Source organism: Chiroxiphia lanceolata, chromosome 5, assembly GCF_009829145.1.
Source record: "Chiroxiphia lanceolata isolate bChiLan1 chromosome 5, bChiLan1.pri, whole genome shotgun sequence".
NCBI classification, from domain to species: Eukaryota; Metazoa; Chordata; class Aves; order Passeriformes; family Pipridae; genus Chiroxiphia; species Chiroxiphia lanceolata.
The window spans coordinates 45,696,729-45,718,981 of record NC_045641.1 but is presented as its reverse complement, the minus strand read 5'-3'; the positions used below and the strand labels follow the sequence as shown (position 1 = coordinate 45,718,981).

The 22,253-nt window shown below is 42.0% G+C and overlaps 1 protein-coding gene across 1 annotated transcript in view; it reads right to left on the bottom strand.

Moving 5' to 3' along the window:
* Positions 1-782: 782 nt before the first annotated feature.
* Positions 783-22,253, bottom strand: part of PLXNC1 (plexin C1) — a 69,634-nt gene continuing 48,163 nt past the window's right edge. The window contains exons 22-31 of the mRNA XM_032688730.1: positions 16,758-16,935; positions 15,449-15,552; positions 11,388-11,442; positions 10,319-10,350; positions 10,123-10,230; positions 8,396-8,559; positions 7,804-7,951; positions 5,894-6,034; positions 5,729-5,803; positions 783-4,041 (exon numbers count right to left, since the gene is read on the bottom strand). Coding sequence (XP_032544621.1) covers positions 3,937-4,041; positions 5,729-5,803; positions 5,894-6,034; positions 7,804-7,951; positions 8,396-8,559; positions 10,123-10,230; positions 10,319-10,350; positions 11,388-11,442; positions 15,449-15,552; positions 16,758-16,935 — 1,110 coding nt within the window. The 3' untranslated portion in view covers positions 783-3,936. The remainder of the gene's footprint in view (positions 4,042-5,728; positions 5,804-5,893; positions 6,035-7,803; positions 7,952-8,395; positions 8,560-10,122; positions 10,231-10,318; positions 10,351-11,387; positions 11,443-15,448; positions 15,553-16,757; positions 16,936-22,253) is intronic.

Sequence of the window (22,253 nt, the reverse complement as noted above, 5' to 3'; positions counted from 1 at the left end):
CCTCTCTGTGCCTGAGCCACCTTTGCCAAATGGGATGGTCACCAGCATCTAGCAGCATGGAACAGCTGCAAAGAGCAAGCTCTCGGCAGCCTTGTGTCTCTGTCCCTGCCTCTGGCTGTGTGGGCTTCAGCAGGGTGCACTCTAATGCTGGGGGGCAGGAAGGGTGGTTTATACAAACTAGGGAAGATGTGGCGGGTGGAAGAAGTGTAAGAGAAGAGGAAGAATGATCGTCACCACCAGGTTTGTGGGCTCCCTTTGCCAGCTGGTTTAAGGCTTTTTGAGTGAGAGACAATTTCCTGCCCCTGCAGCACCTTCTCCTGAAAGAAGGGTTATTGGGTTATCCTCCTTTTTAACATTTTTAGCTTTTTAAAATTATCATCAGCCTCAGAGCCTTTAAGTGGTGTAGTTGTAGTGCAGCTCCTGAAGGCTGTGTGGAGGTGTGGCAGGCACTGCATATCCAGCCTGTCCCTGGTCTACTGCTGCTTCCTACAGGTGGGAAGGCAGCTGGGAATCCCCCTCCACCCAGGCCCTGCAGGTCACTGCTCAGCAGCCACTGCGTTTTAGACCATCCCCTCCCCAGCATCGTTTTCTTGTACTTCCCAACTTCAGCATGATGGAACTGTGCTGTGCTGACCTGCATGGTTCTGCCCTACAGCCTTGCAGGGCTGGAGCTGCAGCAGGTATTCCTCATCGGATGCCACTCTGTTCTTTGCATGACCTTGGATTGGATTGTTACCAGCTGTTCTTGCTTTCTTTTAACCTTTTTAAAGTACACAATCAAACTAACCTCCAAATGCTTTTATTCTAGATAAACCCATACAAACACCAACATGTATTTGTCATTTGCACTTTTTTTAACCATTAATTTTAAACAACAGGTTAACTTCTGTACAACAGGAATTACTTTACACATTAGTAAGATTTGCGTTCAAACTAGATGACTGCAAAATAATGCTCTGTAAGCTAGTGTTAGAAAATACACTGTTTGCCATAGCAGTTTGCCTGTAAACATGTGACAGTAAGTTGAAGAGAAGTTTGCTTTCATTTCTGAGAACGTGATTAGAACTGTTGGGTTGCCATAATACAGAGGTTTCTTTTTGTCCGTGTAACAGTAACGGCAAATGGCAGATACGGAAGTTGTGCCAATGTTTTGTGTGCTGACCCAAACCTACCAAAAGAGCCACAATCACTTAATTATACTTCACATCACTTTGTGAGATCCACTTGATGGGTTACAAAGTCCCAGCATGACTTAAAAATGGTTTACTAACAGAGTGACACTGTTTAGGAGGCTTGAATAAAAGGCAATAATCCTATTCCAGGCTGTAGGTAAAGCTACAGGGCCTGCTTCAACACATACTTAATCTCTAGAAATCATTAAAGCTATTGTAGCAAACAAGCAGTAGTACAAATACAGAATAGGACTGATTTTCATTTCCTCATCAATATAAACACATATAGTGAAGCTCACAGGATCAGACCCACGCAAACAGATTATATTTTACAGCTTTTCAAGCAGAAATGTTGGATTTATTTTTTCTGCCTGTACAGAAGGTTACTGTTGAACAAAACTATCACAGTTCATTTGAATGCACTGCCAGCAAACACCTGAAGTGGAACAGAACTCTCAAACTGGAAAGAGTAATCCGCTCATGCCTCTCCTTCAAGATTAGTTACTGTGCTTTTTTATTTATTTGATGCTGCTTTAAAGTGTTAGATTAAGAATAATAAAAATCAAGCCCTTACATACAGGTATTCCAAGCTTAAGTGCTAGTCAAGCCATGATCCACTCCTTTAGAACAGAGGGCAAGATAGGTTAGGGTTGGGTTGCGGTTTTTTTCCAATTAAAATTGAACTATCAAAATACATTGTGCCAGGCAGAGAACTGCTGAAAGTACTGCAACATTGTAGTGCAGTTTCCTGAACAAAGCCATACATTCCATCAAGTATAAAGTGTAAACTTAATAGCAAGAGTAAGACTTGAATTAAATAAAAAAACACAACAAAGCCATCACAGTATGGGTTGTTTGGTGGCTGCCCTCTCTGCTATGCAAGAGGTACAACTTGTGCAATCACACAGCAGGGAGGGGGCAGACCAGCAGGCAACATGTTTTGGTGTTTGCTTTTTTCCACGTTAACAGCCGGCCTTGCTTCGGCCAAGGCTTGGTTAGCGTGTGCGGGCGCTGGCCGGCCGTGTGCCATGGGACTGTACCTTGTACCAGGTGCTGGGAGCCTTTGTGCCCAAACCAGCCAGCTTCAGTACTGCTGGCCTGCAGCTGCAGGGCTCCCCCAGTGCAGCAGCACATGGCAGTAAATCTTGGAGCTCTGCCGCCTGGGAGCCCTGCACAGCCATCTCTGGCTGCTCACAGTCCCAGCACTGCCTTCCTGTACCAAACCTGGCATATCCTGCCAAGGCAGGTGACAGTGTTTCCCTCTCCTGTGGGCCACTCACCTCCAGCAGTGGATCCCTCCAGAAATGTATGGAAACGTTATCTCCGTGTCACCAATGCCTTACCTCAAACCTAAGGGCACGTGACAGCCTCAATACGAGTCTCCTGTGACGGAAGCAGAGTCCATGGTGACAAATCATTTCAGCTCTGTAGCAGAGGGTAGGACTGTGCTGGTGCAGTAGCAGAGCTGGAGCCACGGCTGCTCCTCCATGGCTTTTTTCAGTAGCCACTGCACCAGCCTCATCCCAGCAGCAGAGCCATGCACCTGCTTTCCAGCTGGGCTGACTTTAGCCACCAATGCAAATGTAATGGACTCCTTCCTTTCAAAACGGCCAAGCCTCAAAAACCCCAGCCAGACTAAGGCAGACAGTTACCCCTCCCCACCCCAACCCCAGCGAGCACACTTGTATCAGTTTCTCATACACAGAGATTACACCAGTTCTCCTGTTCTTACATATTATTAAACTAACCTTCTTTGACCTGAACCCCCCCCCGCCCCCCATGTTGGCTTCAGGTTTGTGAGGCCCTTGTACACAGACAGAAGCCTGGCCAGGACTGTCAGCATTGATGCATGGGCCGATCATGCACCTGAGTATAGATTTATGCACCGAAGTGCAGCCATCAGCTGCTTCATCAAATCACAACAGTGTTCTGGTGCAGTGCAGTTTCACCTGTGAAGCTGCTCACAAGTGTTTCACAGCTTATTTAAGGATGGAAAGGTAGAAATGTAAACACAGACAGATGTTGGCCCAGCACCCTTCTCCAAAAGCCTCCCCCCTGCCTCTTCCCCTCAGCAGCTGGCTTCACCTTGCACACGGAATTTCTAAACTAAGGAAGATAAGTCCTTCCATGTAGCATTTGGCCTTCAAACCTCAGACCCACTTTTTTCTGCTAAACACACTTATCTGAAGTGTCACTTTGGTGCCAGGTTTTTGTTGGGTTTTATTGATGTGGGGGTTTGTTTTTTTTTTTTTTCCCTGAACAGGAACCAGTGAACATTTGACTGGAAGGAAGGAAACTGGAGCTGACCCGTATTCTGAAGCCGGAGCTCACCCTCACAGTTTGCCAAGCTGCTGAAAGGATGTAGCGAAACATCAGCTTTCCCTCTTAAAAAACGAGCTAAGCAACTTGCAAGTTCACATGGGCGACTCTGAACTTACAGTGTATTTTGCACATCTCCTACGACCTTGTTTTTAAGTAAGCAGAAAGCTTACTTAGACGGTATTTTTGAACCAAAGGTTTATGTGTGTTCAAGTACCTAAAAATGCTGGCCCTGCCAACACCAGATTGACTTTTACATGCCCATGTCTGAATATGTAACCCTGCCCGTCTTTCATTCCCAAATGTAGATATTACTTGAATGGTCAGAGTGGAGAAGAGTGTCCAAATGTTTCAAACCCTGTACATATAATCAGTCAAAACAGTTTCAGGAGCAGTAGCACTAATTTAAAATTTCCCATAGTGATGCTGTGAGTCAGTGGTCTGCTCAAAGCCATTTGCATTTTTTCTTTTCATCAAATAAGGCTTTTACTTGCTGGAGCTGCTTCTGGACTTCTTCAAACCCCCGTTCTCGCTCGAGTTTGCTGACAATCTGTTAACAATTAGCAAAAGAGAAAATAATTTTTTAGTGCTTATTTTACTTGCTATTTTTTAAAGCTTGCTTTCCTATATTCTAACAACTGCTGACAGAAAAATCCATCTGAATGCCTGACTATCTGTAAACATTCTTTTCTGACTTTAACACTTTATTTCAGTAGTTTTCCTTTCAAGTCATTCTGATCACAGGATTGGCAACACTTCCACAAAAGAATGACTGAGCCAAGCAGAAAAAACAAAACAAATCTAGCACACGCTCATCTCCCAAAGTGTGAGGCAAGGCCAGTGCTCCAGTTTTACCCTAGAGAGGATTTGCAAATGATATTTTATTTCTCTTCCTCTGTCATATAAACTGAGGGCAATAAACTGCCTCTCTTCCTCTAACTTGCCTACTTGGCCCCAGGCCCAGGTGACAGGGAGGAGCACCGCTGCTGTCTGAAAACTCTTTGCTGGCAACTCTACAATGGGACAGGTCTCAGCAAACAATGAAGGAGGTTTAGTTGCTCCCAGTCAAAAGCCAGAGGGAGAAGAGCTGAAGGAGGATTTCCATCTAAGGATGGGCTAAGTTTAGCCAGTGCGAGCTTCAAAAAACCAAAAATGGGCACTAAGACTTGAAAGTACACTGAATTTTCCTGTATCAACAATTTTGATGAGCTTAATAATGTGTGATTATCTGAGTATCATCCCAAGCTTCTTTTAGGAGGCAAGGATTTGATGCTGAACCCAGATAATTTGAGATGTTAGAGATCAGAAGTGGCAAGCCAGCTAACAGGTGACTGAGAGCTGGATGATTACAGCAAGTGCTGATGCTGTGCTGTTAGGGATGAAAGAGAGAAAGGCCTGGTTGCTGGGAGACCCAGACAACCTGCTGGAAGTGGTAAGGAGGCCTTCAGGCAACACACCCCAGCTGGCTCTTATCTGAATCCTTGCACAGGCACGAGCATCCTCCTTGCAGCCTCTGTTAAGGATGTAGAGCAAAATGGAGCAGAGAATCCTATCATGGAAAGTGGAGGGCAGGGATTTTCTTAGAAAGCAGCTTAGAGGTAGCCTGTGACTAAGTGCTTTCAGCTGAGAAAAGATTTCTTTTGTTAGTAATATCAGCGACTGGAAGCTACAGCTGCTTCTCTTTGAGAGAAAGGCTATTAGAGCAGAGCGTTAAGAGGGCTATGATGGGAAAGGAGCAGACTCTTCTTGCTGTAAGGCTGAGCTGCTCTGCAGAGGTGTTTGTACTGACTATTAAATTGAGAGCCCTGGTGCTACCATCTAATCTGATTTCTGAATCTCTAGGGAAATGGAGCGTGTGCACAGGAGTTGTGACAGGCATTTGCAGAGACTCTGCAAACACAGTAGAACAAGAAACCGAGACTATATAGGAACTTCCTCAAAGCTGCAGGGAGAATTTTATTGCTAGTGTCTCTGTGAAATACAGCAGTGACAGGGGAGGTGCACTTACAGCCCTTTGGCCTGTGACCCCTCAGAGGGGTGGGGGCTGCACTGCTCTGGCCCCCCACGGCTCAGTGGAAGGAGCAGTCTTGGCTGCACTACAGAGGGGCTGCCTTTGGAGGGGCACTCAGGAGGTTGCACATCAGGCCAGCCTTTGGTCACTTTGTCAAGCACCACTTTCAAGCCTAAGGTAGTAAGTTAACATTAAAGGGTTAAGCAGGCATAGCAGCTGTGCTTACCTCATCATAATATTTCACTATGTATCTGTAGATTTCAAACAAGGCCACTTTCTCATTAAATTCATTTTCATGTTTCTAAAACAGAAAATAGTTCCTGTCAGATAGTTCTCCTTTTTAAAAAATCTTAACATGAAAGCAAATGAAGTTCCTGCTTCTCAACCATACCTTAGATTCCTGAGCTAGAAATTCTTCAACCTCTGCAGTGGTCAATGGAGGCAGATCCCTGATGGCTTTGTAGTATGCTTTCACCTCCTTCTTGTAGAGTGGAATGTCCTTGGCATAGAGAAGTTTATTTGTTGGTGCTTCCTTAAAAGAAAAAATTTGAAGCGTTGTCACTTTTCACAGCACAGATTTCCTAAGGTTCCACCTCCACACAGTTAATTGCATCTAATTGTATCTGTATGACTCATTTTTTCTTTGCAGTGGTTATATGCATGGAACTAAGGTTATGAAACAAAGATGAAAAACAGAGGCAGGACCTCAGTAGTAGTGTATTGTATCTCGTGACAGTTACCATACAATGATTTCTATTGGCATTAGAAGGGGTGACCATTTGTTCCACAGATATATTTTTATTTCTCACTTCCTCCTTAAGGCTCCCTAGACCTGAAAGAGCGTGAAAGCTGAACCGAAGGGCCCAAGGCCAATACCCTGTTTACATGCAGCATTCAGCAGTATTGCTGAAAGTTCCCCTACAGTAACACACCAGAGAGTCTTCCTAGATCCTGTCCTGGCAGAGGTCCTCCTAAAACTCCTTGATCCCTACTCCTCTCCCTCCGTGGTTCGAGCGCATGGAGAGCTGACTGCCAGACATGCACAGCCAAAAGGATTTTTTTCACCCCAGGACTTCAACAATCCGGGTCAACACTGACCTATCTGGGAGCTTTAGGCTCATTTGAGGAAATAAGTGCTGATGTTTGTGGTAGGAGTCAAAGCCCCATTTGGAAACTGTATTTTCAGAATGTAAAAGTGGGGGCTGGTAGTCTCCTGTCACTGCTCTGGTTTAAATTCTGGGGAAAAAACGACACAACCATGTGATATCTTGTCACTACTGTTTCCACTGTGTGATGAAATGATTTAAATGTTTGTTTCTAAATGGCTAAAACATATTTAAAGATAAAATGCTAAAACCAATGAAAAGTAAACACATTTTAGTACTAAAAGACCACAAGACATTTCCTGCAGTATCAGCAATACTTCACAATATATGTTAAGCACAGAAATCTAACAGTCATGCTCATTTGCAGTTTTTCCATGAAAGAAGTGATGTATTTGTTAGCTTTAATTTATGATACTTCACTCCTAAAATATGACAAATAAGCACATTATTTGCTATTTACCTCTAACAGATGAGCAGTTGGACTAGATCACACACGAAACTAGTCCATTTTTACGTAACTTTTTTTAGGGTAAAAAGTAGCATGAGCCTGAACAAATGCTTCCTGCTTTGGTCCAAAGAAAAGGAAAATACCCTGTGGAAAAATGAATTATTTCTGGTGCTCAGAGTTCCGGACACTGTACTAAAGAGTTTCTGAATGTAAGATGTCTGGACTTGGTACTCCAGCAAATAATTTTCCATATAAAAAGGGAGCAGCTAATAAATGTGGAAGGAACTGTTTCAAACTCCAGAGCTCTTTCAAGTATTCTTACAGCTTCCAGCAGCTTACTGTGTGTGTTTTCTGCAGATTAGTCTGTGGCAGAAATCTGGACTACTTATCAAATAATATTAGTACTCTTACGACCTTAGTTTAAAACTAGTTTGAAACTTCATTAAAATCTTACAGTTTCCACCTTCTTCCACAAATTGTGTAAACTCACTGTGCAGAAATGAACTGCAGAGAAGACAAGCAGCAGTAAACTATAAATACGGCATTCTGATAGCTCTGTCTGTCTCCTTGTGAATTCTTCAAAGTCTTGGGAGACAGACCAGCAAGGAACAAAAACCCAGCTTAATTAGGCCACTGACAGTTTTGCCCCGAATGTCAGCAGATCCAGAACTTCACCGCCTGAATCATTATATAGTTGAAAAAGACAGTAGTTGAGAAATTAGCAGAAGACTGGAAGGGCAGCATTACCTTCCCGAGGGTCTGTTCTGCTAGAGAAAAGGCATCCATGAAAGCTTGTGCAATTACAGACAAACAGCCATCTATATGTGAAGTCTTCTTAATATCAAAGACAAATTGGGGATTCTTCAGTATGTTCACCCAGAAGCGAAGAGGAAGACTAGACAGAGAAGGAACAAGCATCTTTAAAGTTTACCACTCAGGTTAATTAACAACTGCTTTAAAATGGTACTTAATTACACTGCACTCACGGAAAGCAGCACATTTCAGGGCTGCTTATTCATGTTAAAAAAGGGGTCAGGGAACAAAGGCTATGGAGCAAAAACATCAGTCAGGCACCCATCTTCAAATAATGCTCTCAACCTGCCGCTACTGCTCTCTGAGTGTGAAGTCAGTATGCAGACTTACAAGTCTTGGAAGCCATGGTGGTTTTTATTGGTATCAAATCAATACACTAAAATTACTGTGATCCACAGAGCCAAATCACATCTTATTCCCAAGACATGCTAAAATCTTATTCTTCTGATCACAGATGACCCACTCCATCTTTGCAATGTCATTTTCCAAAAGCACACGTGCCTCTGCGCACGTCCCACAGGCATACCTGTTGGTTTTCCATATGTGGACCACATCAGGGTCAGTAATTTTTTTGCTCTCAGCCTGGGCATCCAGAAAGTCAAAAAAGTACTTGATGGCAACAGGTGCTTTATTGTTGGGTAAACTCCAAATGCTCCTGAAGAGCTTTTCAACAACTGAATGAATTGCAACCTGAAAAAATAACACAATGAACATTTTGTTATTACACAAGAAAAGAATAGGATCTTTTACCTCAGAGAGCTGAGCATGTCCAAGACAACCACACACAGAAACTACAATAAACTTGTGGCAAACATCAAGGCCACAGGTTATTGGAAAATAAAATAGTCAGTAACAAAAATGAAAGTACAATACACCGCAATGAGCTGCTTTCAAATGCCACACATCCTATTGCTCTGCCAACAGGGGAGTTGTGGTGAACTTCATGATACATCGTAGGTGAAAGGTATCACTTGGTCCAACAAAGGCTACATCAACACTTGGGATACTATTGGCACTGTTGCCAAAGGCATTTGGAACTTGTAAGATGGAGGTGAGGAAAAGCAGTTTAACCAGTTTCCTAGGACACTGGTCTTCATGGTGCCATCTGCGGCACATACTCAACACATGTGCTCATCAACACTTCACAGCCATTGCATTCTAGCATAACAGCCATTGGTGGTATACAAAGACACTAATGCTCGAGAGAACTGAAAACTGCGTATTTCTGATACAGAAGTGAAGCTATTCAGACCAGTGTTTCATTTTGGAGATGGAGACGACTAATTTAAAGCCCTTTAAAAGGACTGTTTCTTAAGAGCCTGATCTTTTCTTCTGTCCTTCAGTCTTCCACCATAAGAGATTACTGGTTTACTCCAGCAATTCCTGAGGGCTCATGTTAGTTTTCACAGCTAATGAGAAATGACCAGTCTTTACTCTCACTTTGGGTAGTGTCCCAAATTACTTCAGATGCTATCAACAACCTAATTAAATAATGATTGATAGATTTTTAAATGCAAGAAGGCTATAATCAGCATGCCTTCAGGCCTCTCATATTGGACAGCTCTCAGTGTTGTGCACTGATTAATATTTTAAGTAATATGCTGTTGCAAAGAGTTTTATAACCATTTTGAGTAAGTCAGAAACAAGATGACGTTACCAGAGGGAGTAAGCAGGGCTTATTCCTAAGGAATGCAGATTACATAAATTAGGTAATTGCATTATAAATCCTAAGGACCTTGTTTTTAAAATTAATCTAGCTATTTTAGATGCTTAATTTGAAACCCTGACAGATTATTTCATTTCATAGGCAGTATTTTGTGAAACTCAGGCTTTTGAAGTTGTCTCTAAGCTGAGCAAACTCTAGAGGAGACCAGGGAGATTGTTGACTGAAAGTTGTCTCTCCAGAGAGGATCGTTCTTGCTCTATAGGACTCAGTGGTAAAACTCACTTTCCATTGGCTCAATAATTGCCTTTTTTCTTTAACCTGAGAAAAAAAGGTTGTGCTTACTGAGGAGACAGAGAGTCTGAGTAATAGACAATTTTAGAACTCTAGCATTAGAAAACCTGCAATGTGTCTTTGCAAATGGTGATAATCCATACTTAGCACTGAATTTTATATGCTACCTTTTCATTTAACATTTGATATACATGCAGGAAGTCTGCACAATTTCTGCTTTAATTTGTATTTCTATTGTGCCAAACTAGCCAAGCCCAACATCAGCCCTCCCCCAAAATAAAGCCTTTACAGTTTACCTTGGTTGACAGAAGCTTTGTGAGATACATTTCTTTCACTTTGAATTTTTGCTTTCCTTTGTGACCTGCTCCCTTCACATCTTTGTTTGCTTCCGAGTCTGGTAAAATCTGTCATGAAGAGATTAGAGAGATTACATAGATAAAAATACAGCTCAGTATTAAATCTACCACTTAGCAGTGTAATGACTCAACTCACCAAATGACAGTGCTCATCCGAGTAGTCCACATCTAAACAACAGAAAGCAGAGAGCAAACAGGTATTAATAAAACACACAGCTACAGGCTCGTGAGTTCTGCTGGGCTCTGGGCTGTGCAGCATGGTGCATGCCAGGATGCCAAGCAAGCAGACTCAGTATCATCCTTTCCTGCCTGCAGTGTGGGGGAAGCCTCTGAGAAATGCACAGGCTCTGGGCACCTCCCCAGTGCCAACCTGCAGCTCTGACCACTAAGCCAGGGCATCATATCTGCTGCGGGGGTAAGCTGGCAGCAATCACAGCTCCTCTGAAAGGAGGACAAGAGACAACAGATGAGATGATTGCATTGGTTTAGTCTCTAAGAGTGCTCAGCGCAGGTGGGCTGAGGTCAGGCTTGAACACAATGGCTGAGAACAGCAACCCTTGCTGAGAGAGGGCAATGACATCCCAGTGAGATGCACACATCTCTCCTAACTTCGATGGTGAAGTGAACCACACATCAGGAGCATGTTTTTCCCAGGGGCTACAGAAAGTTCTTCCCTGAGCCACCAGCTGGGTGGGAGCAACCTGCATCCCAGTGGTAGGTGAGATGAACTGACCCCCCGTAAGCACCCTTTAACTCCTGACCTGCTGTCAGCCAAGCCAAAGTTTTCAGAAACGCAGTCAGAAAAATAAGGAAAATTACATTTTTTTTTGTTATGCCTGTCTCTGGACAGTGCACCACTCTGTCTGTGATATACAACTCTGGGCACCGGAGAAAGGCACGTTCCCCGTGTTGGTTTCAACAGTCAGCACTTTGAGTCACCGGGGCTTCCTGCCTATGAGCCTGTATCTGTAAGTAATCATTTGCTGACAACTGTAAGTCCTTCTATCCTCCTTCACATGTCCTAGGCCCACTGTGCCTGCCAGAGGCCCAGAGCCAGGGTAACATGGCTCTTCATTTGGTTCAACTAAATTCAAGTACATTTTTCTGTCCTCCTACTGACCAAGAGATAACCTGTCACAGCTCAGCTCCCTGCATTCCCAATCATTCTCCACAAAAGTTTAAATAGATTGCAGTTCCTCTGTTACCTGATCGGATATTTGCTTTCTTTTTAAAGACTTTTATGGTTGCTCCATTTGAAATCTGTAAGCAAGAACAAATATATAATTTTGAAACAAAAGTCTAGAATTCACGAAACCAGCAGTTTCATTTCCTCCTTCATTTCCTTCATTCCATGGCAGCACTTCATTCTCACCATGGTATGCATGGGTTTCAGCAGCAGCCAGGGCTCGACCTTCAGGCACGGGCAGTAGCTGCAGTTTATTAGCCTTACCTAACAAGTAACTCTTACCTAAGAAGAGGGAAAGCACCTCTTCCAATGAACCAGCCTTGAAGACCTTTCCCTTTCTTTGATTTTTCTGGTTCAGCCCATATTTGTTCTCCCCATGTCCTATGAAGGGGCCATGTTGAGGGTCTAGCCTGGTGCTCCCAAGAACTATTTTCAAACTGAGCAAAATATTTACACACCATAAGATCAAGATCTGTATCTTACCACCACGGGATTTCTAGGAAAAATCTACCTCCTCCTTCCCTGAATTTATAGTACTGCCAGAATGTTAAGTATTATCTTTAAAACAAACTGGCAAACCATGCTTTTATTGTCAAAGAGTAACTAAAAAACAGCTCCCACTGAGAGCTACACCACTGCTCTGCTGTCAAATGTTGAGTCTTGCCAAGAACTAGTGCACTTGCCTCTATAATTACAAAAACAACTGTCCAGTTCTAGGAAGGGATCTCTGCCAAAACAATGTAAGTGTTTTTTAAACCTTGGCAGCCAGCCTGGTGTGAGAAACCAGTTTAAACATTAAGATACTCTATCAAAAGCTGTGTCTTATGCCAAAAAAATCTGCACTTACATTTGCTCCTGGAAAGTAAATGCAATCCATTTTATAAGTATGATTTTTTTTGTGGGGATTCCATTTATCATACTGAGTCTCAGACCTCTTTCAGATAACACAGTGCACTTGAAAACCACATAACAAGTGGGAATATGCTCTAAGGTTAGCTTGTCACGTGAAACAAATACCCAGAGAGTCCTCCTACTTGGCCCTGAAGATAGGTAAACAGGAACAGGGCTACACAGCAGCTTAACCCCTCTCAGAGCTGTGTGGGCAACAAGCTGCCTTCATACCTTCTCCAAGAAGAAGGAGAGCAGCTCAATGCTGTTGGCTCCTGTCCTGAGGGAGATGGGCAGAGTTCACAGGGAGAATCATGCTTTCCTCCAGGAACCAGAAGCGTTACTGCAGTGCAGCCATGACCAAAGCCCCCACTTTAGGTTTTATTTCTGGGACAAATTATGCTTTTAGTATTGAGTGGACTATGCTTTCCCTTCTTTATCATTACTGCAGCAGCCATACTTGCTGTTTCTTTCTGTGTGATCCAATTAAAAACAAAAATTTAAAAAAGCCCTTCTTTTTGTGTCCTGCTGTCTAAATCACTTTTTGTAGTGGGCTGCTCCCATTGACACCTTAAAATATCTTTGCTCTTCCAGATGCATCACCAACCGGAGCAAACTGGTAGAGGGAAGATCTCTTCAGTTCCAGACAACATGGAATACAGCTACTTTGCAAAACAGAAGATGAGTAGTGTGGCTCTATGCCTCTTCCTTGTTCTCCAGGCCTCCTGTCCTTACTATCACCCAGTTCGTGCCAGTCGGCTCCCTAGATCACACATTCAGATTTGCTCTCTGGGGCTCTACCTGCTCCTGGAACATGTGATGCTGTCCCAGGTTGAGGAATTGAAGATCTGTGACTGGACAGCAGATCTGAAAGTGGTTGTCTAGCTCTCTTCTTGTGTGGGGAATAGGATGTCAAGATAATCAGCAACTTTCTTGTCATGGCTTGTGGTTACTCTCATGGAAACAATAGTGCAGACCTCATAAATAATCATATCAATAACCCTACTAGGAGCAAAAAATTAGAGCAAAAGAGCATACAGGTCAGAGACACACAAAAGTCTAATAATACGGAGGATTTTTTTTCTCTTCACAGACACCACACAAAAATGCAAATAACCCCTTCTTGCACGTTTTAAAAATCAGTGTAGAAACTAAAAGTGTGCTTTTTCAAGAATGACTGCTGTCTCTGGGACCTTCACAACACAACCCTCATGCTCCAGTACCTTAAAAAGATTTGATGGCACTTTCCAGTCTCAAACATCTGGTTACTTTCTAGCATTTAAGGCTGGTAAACAAGAAGAAAAATTCAGGCTTGCCACAGAACTCTAGGTACTGTTGAAATGTAAGTTGGAATTTTCTCAGGCAATTTTACTGCCCTCACACAGTATATGCAGTATTCCTTTTTCTTGCTAGCTAGACACCTTTACATTCCCTTTTGCATTAATATGCATACAAGAAAATACACTAGATATGTTAATGGCTAATACTTGCCACTAATACACTGCCTGAAATGCCACTGAGCTTCTGCCTAAAATGTAGACTACTTCATCAGAAAAAGAGAACTAAAATAGCTAACAGAGATATCCAGCACAATATTTATAAGGCAGCTGCTAAGCTATAATTAGTGTGGTTACAGCTCAGTAAAAACAACTGAGTTTCCTAGCTTGCACCTGCCTGCAGAAACCTCAGATGACAACAAGGGCTGGGACAAAGATACCCAGGAATGACAGTGACCAATAAACACCCATGACCCACAGCATGCCATGAGCTCAGGAAGTGCAAAGGGCTGCTGTGTAAAATCAGGGAGCACTTACAATAGTTGCCTGTGGTAAAGAGGGTAGGTACTGTCACATTAGACAGAAGTTCGAACACCTAATCAGATTCAAATCTATGTTGACCTTTGCTGCATAGACTCAAACTGCAACACTACAGTGTCCTAATTTGTACAAAATCTCTGCAAGGGGAGCGGAGGAGGTTAATCTATAGACAAAGTTCAAGGCAGGCATAGGAAAACCTGTATTTAAGCCACTGGATGGTGACTCAAGACATCTAGGTTCATCGCTGACTCCTACGAGGTAAGGAGAGCTACAAACAACTACAGAAATCTGTGAAGTGACTCTGAATGAGCTGGCTTCATATCTAAGCAGCCTTGTGCTCTGCCTAGGCTACAAAGTCCTGCTAGGAGTCCTTGTTTCATTATGGATGGTACTCTGTTTGCTCATGCAGACAGCAACATGTTCTGTGCTGGCTCAGGTTCCTCAGCACCATACTGCATTGCATAGCACAGACCTACAGCAGCAAAACTTCTAAATAAATAAAAATTTATGATCACGTTAAGAGCCAGACTTTCAAATTCAACAATGAGGCATGAAGAAAGAATAACCTCCATTTCCCAAACCTATCTGTAAGTATCACATGTGAACTTCCATATCACCTCAGGCCAATCACCTGTTGCACATTTTACACAGCCTCCCACCCTCCATCTTGACTGGTGTCACTGGAAACTCCTCAGAGAGGTAACTCCGCTTGATACGCTTTTACAGTGTGCTACACTCAGAAGTGCCCTGCTACCAGTTGCAGCCTTGTGTGTTGTTGCAGTGATGGACAGATTACTGCAGCACTGCAAATGACTGGTTTACAGGTGAAATTGGAAGCAGAGAGAAAACTTACGCTACAAGTGGTAACAGCAGATGGAAGCAGAAACAGAGAGAAAAAGGGAAATTGACTGACACAGGAGGTCTCAAGAGAAGAGAGAGTGAATTCATCAGTGCTTTTTATTCTGACTCTTGATGAGATTTCACAAGTATCACTACTGCCTGTTCGGATAATCAAAAATGAGGTGGGATGAAGTAAACAATTGCTCATTGAGCAAGACAAACTCAACAGCAGAGACTCAAAGAGGCTCAAGGCAATGTTCATAGCCAGAAATCAGATGCTGTTTTAAGTGAAATGCTCAACAGAATTAACAGTTTACCTAGTATGCTTGAACCAAGCAGCCCTGTAAACCTCTGAAAAGTAACAGAAGACATGACTCAGTGGCAAAAACGTTATGTGTCACACAATTCTTTCTTTCTGTTGATGATGCTCAGCTACCTCTTCAAGATTTTGATCAATTGAGATTCTTCTGTGCAGATCACATTTAAGTTGTGGAGAAACTCCTTCTCAACTCATTGGTATGGCTTCTGTGCTTACCTCGTAATGACCGATGGTATTTAACTTCCTTATCCCATCCTCCATCACCTCTGAGGAACCATCAATATCTAACAATTCTCTTTGCTGCTCCTCAGACACAAGTTCTGCAGTATGACAGCAACAGAAAAAAATTACGTTCCAATGGCATTCTCACTGTACAGATGTTTGCAAAGAAAAACAACACCTAATTATTTTTTGACCAGTGACTCCCAACTGAGCTGTTTCTCTCTGTCCTTGTGCCAGGTCACATGGAGGTGGTTTTGCACTCCCACAATACTGATTCCTTTTCTGAGTGACAGCCTCAGTGGCTTCCATTACTGTGGGCTTTTGATGCTTCACTTTGTGTTGGCCAAGGCAGAGTTTTTGGAGGTTCTTTCACCTAATCTAGCTATTCCACTGCACAAGAGTGCCCTGGTGTTATGGATACACTGAGACTAGAAGAAAGGTTCCACAAGCCACTTCTAAGAGATCACTAAAATGAGCTGTAGATTGACACACATTGACATAGCGTTTGTTAAGGGTGGTCAAGCACTGGTGATGGATATAGACATCAGATATGAAAGCAAATTATGAACACTTGCCAACACAGAATCCGAGAAGGTGAGGAAATATCAATATTTTAAGGAGCAAGTCCGGGAGGTGACAAATGCCAACAATGTAGAGTTTGTCAGGTTTCCTACTGGGGCACATGGGAAGTGATATAGTGGCAACTACAGATTTTTATCTGACCACGGGCTCTTAAAAACCCAACAAGGAAAGGCCTGCTGGAACGGCCTTATTTACATCCGTAGATACTGTAGGTAACTTTGTGAGTCACATGAGAACTATTATATAAACCTAATCTGACTACAAATAAGCTATATTTGAAGGCTCTTTTGATCAAGGGCAACGTAGGCCTGTAGGAAGGAAGGAAGGAAGGAAGAAAGGAGGTAGGAGGAATAGGTAGGAACTAAAGTACTTGATAATCATGATGTGTCACCTGCTGATGAAATTTAACAACCAGCTGTATTTAGGTGGATGGGCCAGCCACCTTACTTAACTCAGAAAAGGAATATAGAAATTATATATGTTTAATAAATAACATGTGTTTGTTAACTGCAGTGATGAAGTCCTTGCAGAATTGAAGCAGATAGAGGTTCAGTGTTCTAACTGGTAGCATAAATGATCTAGTATTTGCCTCAAAATTCCTCATGAAGGCTACATTCTGTTTAAACTCTAAAAGAAATCGAAGGTATGAATCCCTAACATAAAAACTCCACAGACAGATCAGTGAACTCCATGAAAATATAATACAGTGACATTCTCTTACCAAGACCGATTTCATCCAGCTGAAGACCATAGAGAAAGCCATTCTTATTAAAGAAAGCCTGAAGGCTCTTCTCCTTGGCTTGGCCTATGGTGTCGCAGTCCAGAACATTAACCTGGATAGTCTGACAGGCATCCCCACTCTCATTTTCTGGGACTTTTTCAAAGATAATATTCACTGTCTGGGAAAAAAAACACATGTTATTCTGACTTACAGGGAACACCTAGCATGGGAAACCTAAAAATTCCTGACAGATTTTCAGCACATAAGAGATTTTCAGCATATTTATTATTAAAGCTATTTCAAATAAAGATTATTTGAAGGAATTACACAATGAAGCATCTAGAATTCTTCATGTTCAAAAAATCAAAGATATATATAGCTATATATTTCCAAAAGTGTATTCTGTCTTCTGCTTTTGTGCAAATGTATTTCAGTGAATCACCAAAAAAAGACAGGAGACAAGGAAAAATTACAATTCATGTTCTAAAAAAAGCAGATCTTTTATGTAAAATGAATGCCTTAACAGGAAAACTGCAAGTGACAGGAGATGTGATAAGGCTGCTGAGTAAGTCATGGTGAGGATGATTGATTTTGAGTGGATAGGAAGTAGTGTTAAAATGCATATTTACACCAGCAGATTATGCTGAGTGCCTTACATCATAAAATATATCCACCTCCCTTGGAGGTGTCAGTGTCTGTCTGTGTGCAGCTGTGTCTCTAGAGGCAGGAGCAGTGGGAGCAGAAGCAGTGTGAAGAGAAGGCATGTTGCAGCAGGCAAAATTCAAAATGGTCCACATCTGCAAAGTGTGCTGTATTCTATTGGTTATTACTCCAGGTCAAACACCCATACAACCTGTCCAGTTATATCACCCTGCCCTTTAGCTCACAGTTCATCTTAGCTGGGACACAACTCATCTGCTAGGCTGCACACTAGCTGAGTACAGGCTACAAGTAAGTGCCAATGAGACTGGATGACCATCTCTTGGGACTGTTTTTTGTCAGGCTGTATTTCTGATCAGGTCAGGCAGATTGATTGCTAGAAGGCAGGCAGAAAGGGATGAGGCACAGAACTGCTAGTGCCAAGGAATAATAGCAAAAATTTCCAGTGCCCCAGCCTGCTCCGTGCAGCAAAATCACTGTTCAGCTACATGGATACAGATGTTCTGCTGGAGATGTTCTGGGACAGAATTAAAACAAGTGTTTTAGGTGCTGGCACTTGACTACAAGTGGCATAGGAAAATAAACATACTTGAACCCTTCTGGCTGTTGGATGTTTCTGGTATAATATTTATGTTTGACTGAAAGGAGAGTACTGCAGGTGTGACTCTGTGAAAGAGTGATCATTAAAACAGGAAGCATGTAAAACATTTTTTTTATCTCTGTCACGTGAAGGAAAGAACTTCTGTCCAGGTTGTTGCAGGGACAACTTTTCTCTCTTTTTAGAAAAATGGGTAGTTATTAATAGTTGTAGAATGGTAGTTTCTGATCATTACCCAGCAAGAATGGAAATTATAACACACTGGTAGTGAAAAAAAGTAGTCCAAGGCAACATAAGTTAAGTTTACTGTTTCTACAGAAGCAAAAGGAGTATTAAAACAGGGTTGCAAAATGATGAAGATCAGGATTTAAGAAAGACTAGGATGTAACTTAAGTAATAGAAAATAACTTAATCAGGACACCGAGATGTTTAATTGTGAGGAAAATGAGTCCATGGAAAGGACAGACGGAATGGAAGAACAGGATATGTGGGAACAGTGCCTGCAGAAGGAGAAGCAGACTGGACACCATGCCTCAGGTTGGGATTTCATGTGGAAAATTAGTAAAAAATATATTGGCACAGCAATGAGGGAGTCATGCTTGGTTAGGTCCACAGACCAACTGAACAGACAGCAGTCCTGCCCTTGACTTGGATTGCCCTGAGGTCATGTTCTTGTAGGACAAAAGTGTGGACAGGGACTAACTGTATTTTGTCCTTGGAAAACTCATTTTAATAGTCTTTGCCTCTTCTAGTCTCTGAAATGACCTTCCCGGAGTAGCTCCTCGCACTGTAACTGATGTTGATTTTGCTCTATATCCTTGGAAGCATTCCTTCCTTTAGCTGATCCTTTCCTCCTAACACTATTCCTACACTGCAATATTCATGTTCCTGCTTCTCCTTAATTTTCTATTCCTTTCAGACTATCAGGAGAAACTGTCTATTTCTCTGCTGCCTTTTCAGCTCATGCTCTCACACAGGTTGCACAGGAACGTGCAGCCTCTTCAGTCATTAGCAAGTGAGAATCCTCCCATTCCCACTCAACTCACTGTAGGACGACAGGACTGTTAAAAGAGAGTACTCATCCTTTATGTAGGTAGAACACAAGTCATTTGTGGACTGCTTAAGTGGAAGTGTCCAAAATGTTAGGATAATAAGAACACTTTACAACTCAAAGAAGTGGTCAGATGGGAAGGAATATTTAAATGCATAAAAGTCTCTAAAGCACCTGCAACTACTTGTATAGGAACTAGCTTGGACACTAGTTACAAGACAGGAATAACTGTAAAAAACATATTTGCACTCATGCAGTGACAGAAATAAGATTTGAAGACAGTGCTTACAGATGGCTTTTCAGATTTGTACTTTTCTTGAAAACTAATTTCAAACAAGGAATTATTTACTAAAGCTATTAATAAACATAGCAGATAATAAATCAGATGTGGTTTAATGTGATAATATAATATTAAATATACAATATAATTAAAGAAATGTGATAATATAATATTTTCTAAGAAATAAAGAATAATCTGGGATATTCAAGGGCCCTTATTCATTACCCTGTTCTCTATTCAGCTATGCATCTGAACAGATCATATTTCCATTTATCAGAGAGACTGAAAAAAACAAAAAACCCTTTTGATTGGTAAAAGTTAGACAATTTATGTAAAGAGTCAGCACCATGATGTATAGCACAACAAAACTGCCTTAAACCACTCCCCTCTCTCCCAGACTATGAAATACAATAAACAGGAAAAATGAGATTGATTGCATGATCCTTCTGCAGCAGTTACCCATGAAGAAGTTATAGAACAGTTAACCAACTGGTACAGAAAATGTTATAGGAGTTAAATTTAGGCTAGATGAGCACTACACAAAGGAAGGGTTGTGCTGTAGATGCTGTAGTATATGGCACTCAATTTGTCTCTAATCCAGAAGACTCTCCTGTAGCCAACATCTGCATTGCTCACTTTCTAGTGAGGGTTTTTGCATCCTTTTCTGCTGACAAAAATCCCCATATGTCACATGCTTTTAATATCTTCCTTATCTCTCACAAAGTGTGACTAATAATACCACAAGCATGATGTCTTATTAGGAAATTGGTTTCCCTGTCTCAGCTTTACTCTTTTACAGGCCTCCCACTTCTTTTAACTCATAAAGCCGTTGAACACTTTAAAGAACCTTCCAGCACATGGCTTAGCTTTCCTTTTAATAAAAGGCTGTTGACTGAACAGGTGAATTAGATCATTTATTCCCATCTAAAAACATAAACACATTTCAGCAAAGAATTCAACAGCCCAAATGCCTTTTTTAAAATAAACAGTGACTACTCAAAAGAATACTGGAGCACCAAGTCTACCATATGAATAAATCTCCCCTGGTTTTCTACAGGAGATATACCACCGAGAACTCCTCCCATGCCAGACTGGCATTGTGTAGCTTTTCTATTCAAAATGAAACACTTCAGTGAAATGCTAACACTCAGCTGTGCAGTGCACTCCTTCAGCAGTCACTGAGCAAATTATCTGCCAAGGGGTGCAGCTGCTTGTCTGCCTGTGAGAAAGCAGGCTTGCTTCCTCAGCCTGAGAAAAGGCTCCATGACACATCCAAGTCTCTTTCAAGGCAGTTTTCTCTCTCACTACTCAAATATAAGCACAGCATGAAACAGCACAGCTCCTCAGCTCATACTTGACCCATGCTTTTAGAAGCATCTTTCCTTCAATTCCTCCACTTGAGTATGTAGTTCAGCAGCCCATCTCTGTTCAATATCTCACCCTTTCTAGCAGAGAGGGCTAAGAGTAGGGGGCTGGGTGGTCCCAAGGTCTGTGGCCTTTTTAAAAAAGGCATGGGGCTCTGCCAAAGAACAGTTGTAATACAATTCAAACCCAACATGTTTCTTAGTTCTCTTTTTTCCTGGTTACAAATGGCCTGTCCTTCCTTCTTTCTCTATACCTAGGTTCTTTCTCCTTTGTCTGCCAAGAGTTTATCTGTATAATAGTGTGTTTAGGAGAAGACCTGAGGAGCTCCCCCCGATTTTCAGGAGCCTGTCTGTATCTTGCTTTTATTGGATTGGAATTGAACTCCCAATCCTGAAAGGAGAGATTCTTATGCAGAGTGCCTGTACTCTTGTTTGTGCCCTGTCACTGATTTGAGAATTGAACTCCCTAGCAGATGTATCCCTGTGTCTTCAAGTGCCTACATAGCTTAGAAAATTTGGACACTAAGTGTCTGCAGCTGTGCTTCAGTATCTTTCTATCACCCTCTTCTTGGCTGTATTTTTATGCTTTGTTCTGGACAGATACATTTTCATTTACTGCTATTTCAGGGCTGGGGAAAGGGGCAAAACAAAATACCAACAAAATACTGTGAGACTCAGAATGTAACTGCAGTTAGCAAATGTGCAAATGCATTTGAAAACTCAGATCAGAATTTATTCCATGCAGAAAACAAAACCTGCAATACCTTAGACAGAAATGTTCTTCCACTGTAAGGTTCCCTGTCTCTATGTTCACAGGTCCTGCATGCCATTACATGTGAAGTGGTGTTAGTAAGAGAAAAAAAGCTGACTACTTCCTCTTTAGCCTCCTGTTAAATGCTATTCTTCCAAGAGAAACCACGCACAGCTGATTTGCTTCCCCAGCCCAGAAAGCTTCACCGTTCTACCTAAGTGTCTTTCACAGCACAGTTTTAGTTTCCAGCACAAATCTCAGATAAATACGCCAAACAAAACTGTTTCCATGTCCAGCAAGAACTACAGTCCTTGTACTTCATCTCTGCAATTTCACTGCAGGATCCTCTCTCCTTTTCTGATGGTTTTAAAGGGAACGTTAAGCCACTTCTCAGCTAAGAAACTGCTGCACCTTAACTGGGAAAGCTGACTTACTAACTGTATAATAGTATGATTATCTCCTATTTAAAAGCAGGAATATAAAGTACAAAGGTAGCAAACAACATCTGAGAAAGGTTATGTGCTCTCTCACTTCCTCACCCATCTACAGACAGCCTTCCTCAGTGATATCAAGTCCTTTTGACCACTTCCTCTCTTTCCTCTTCTCTGCAGACTGACCACAAGACCCTCTTAGTGACTGCATGCATAGAAGTAGCACTGGGAAAAGTATTTAAGGTTGTTCAGCAGTTTCAGAGTCAGCTATACCGCAAGGGGCTCTCCATTTGAATTCGTGCTATAAATAAGAAAAGTCAATCAATTCCACAGGACCAGATGTTTCTGTGCAGTCTACTAG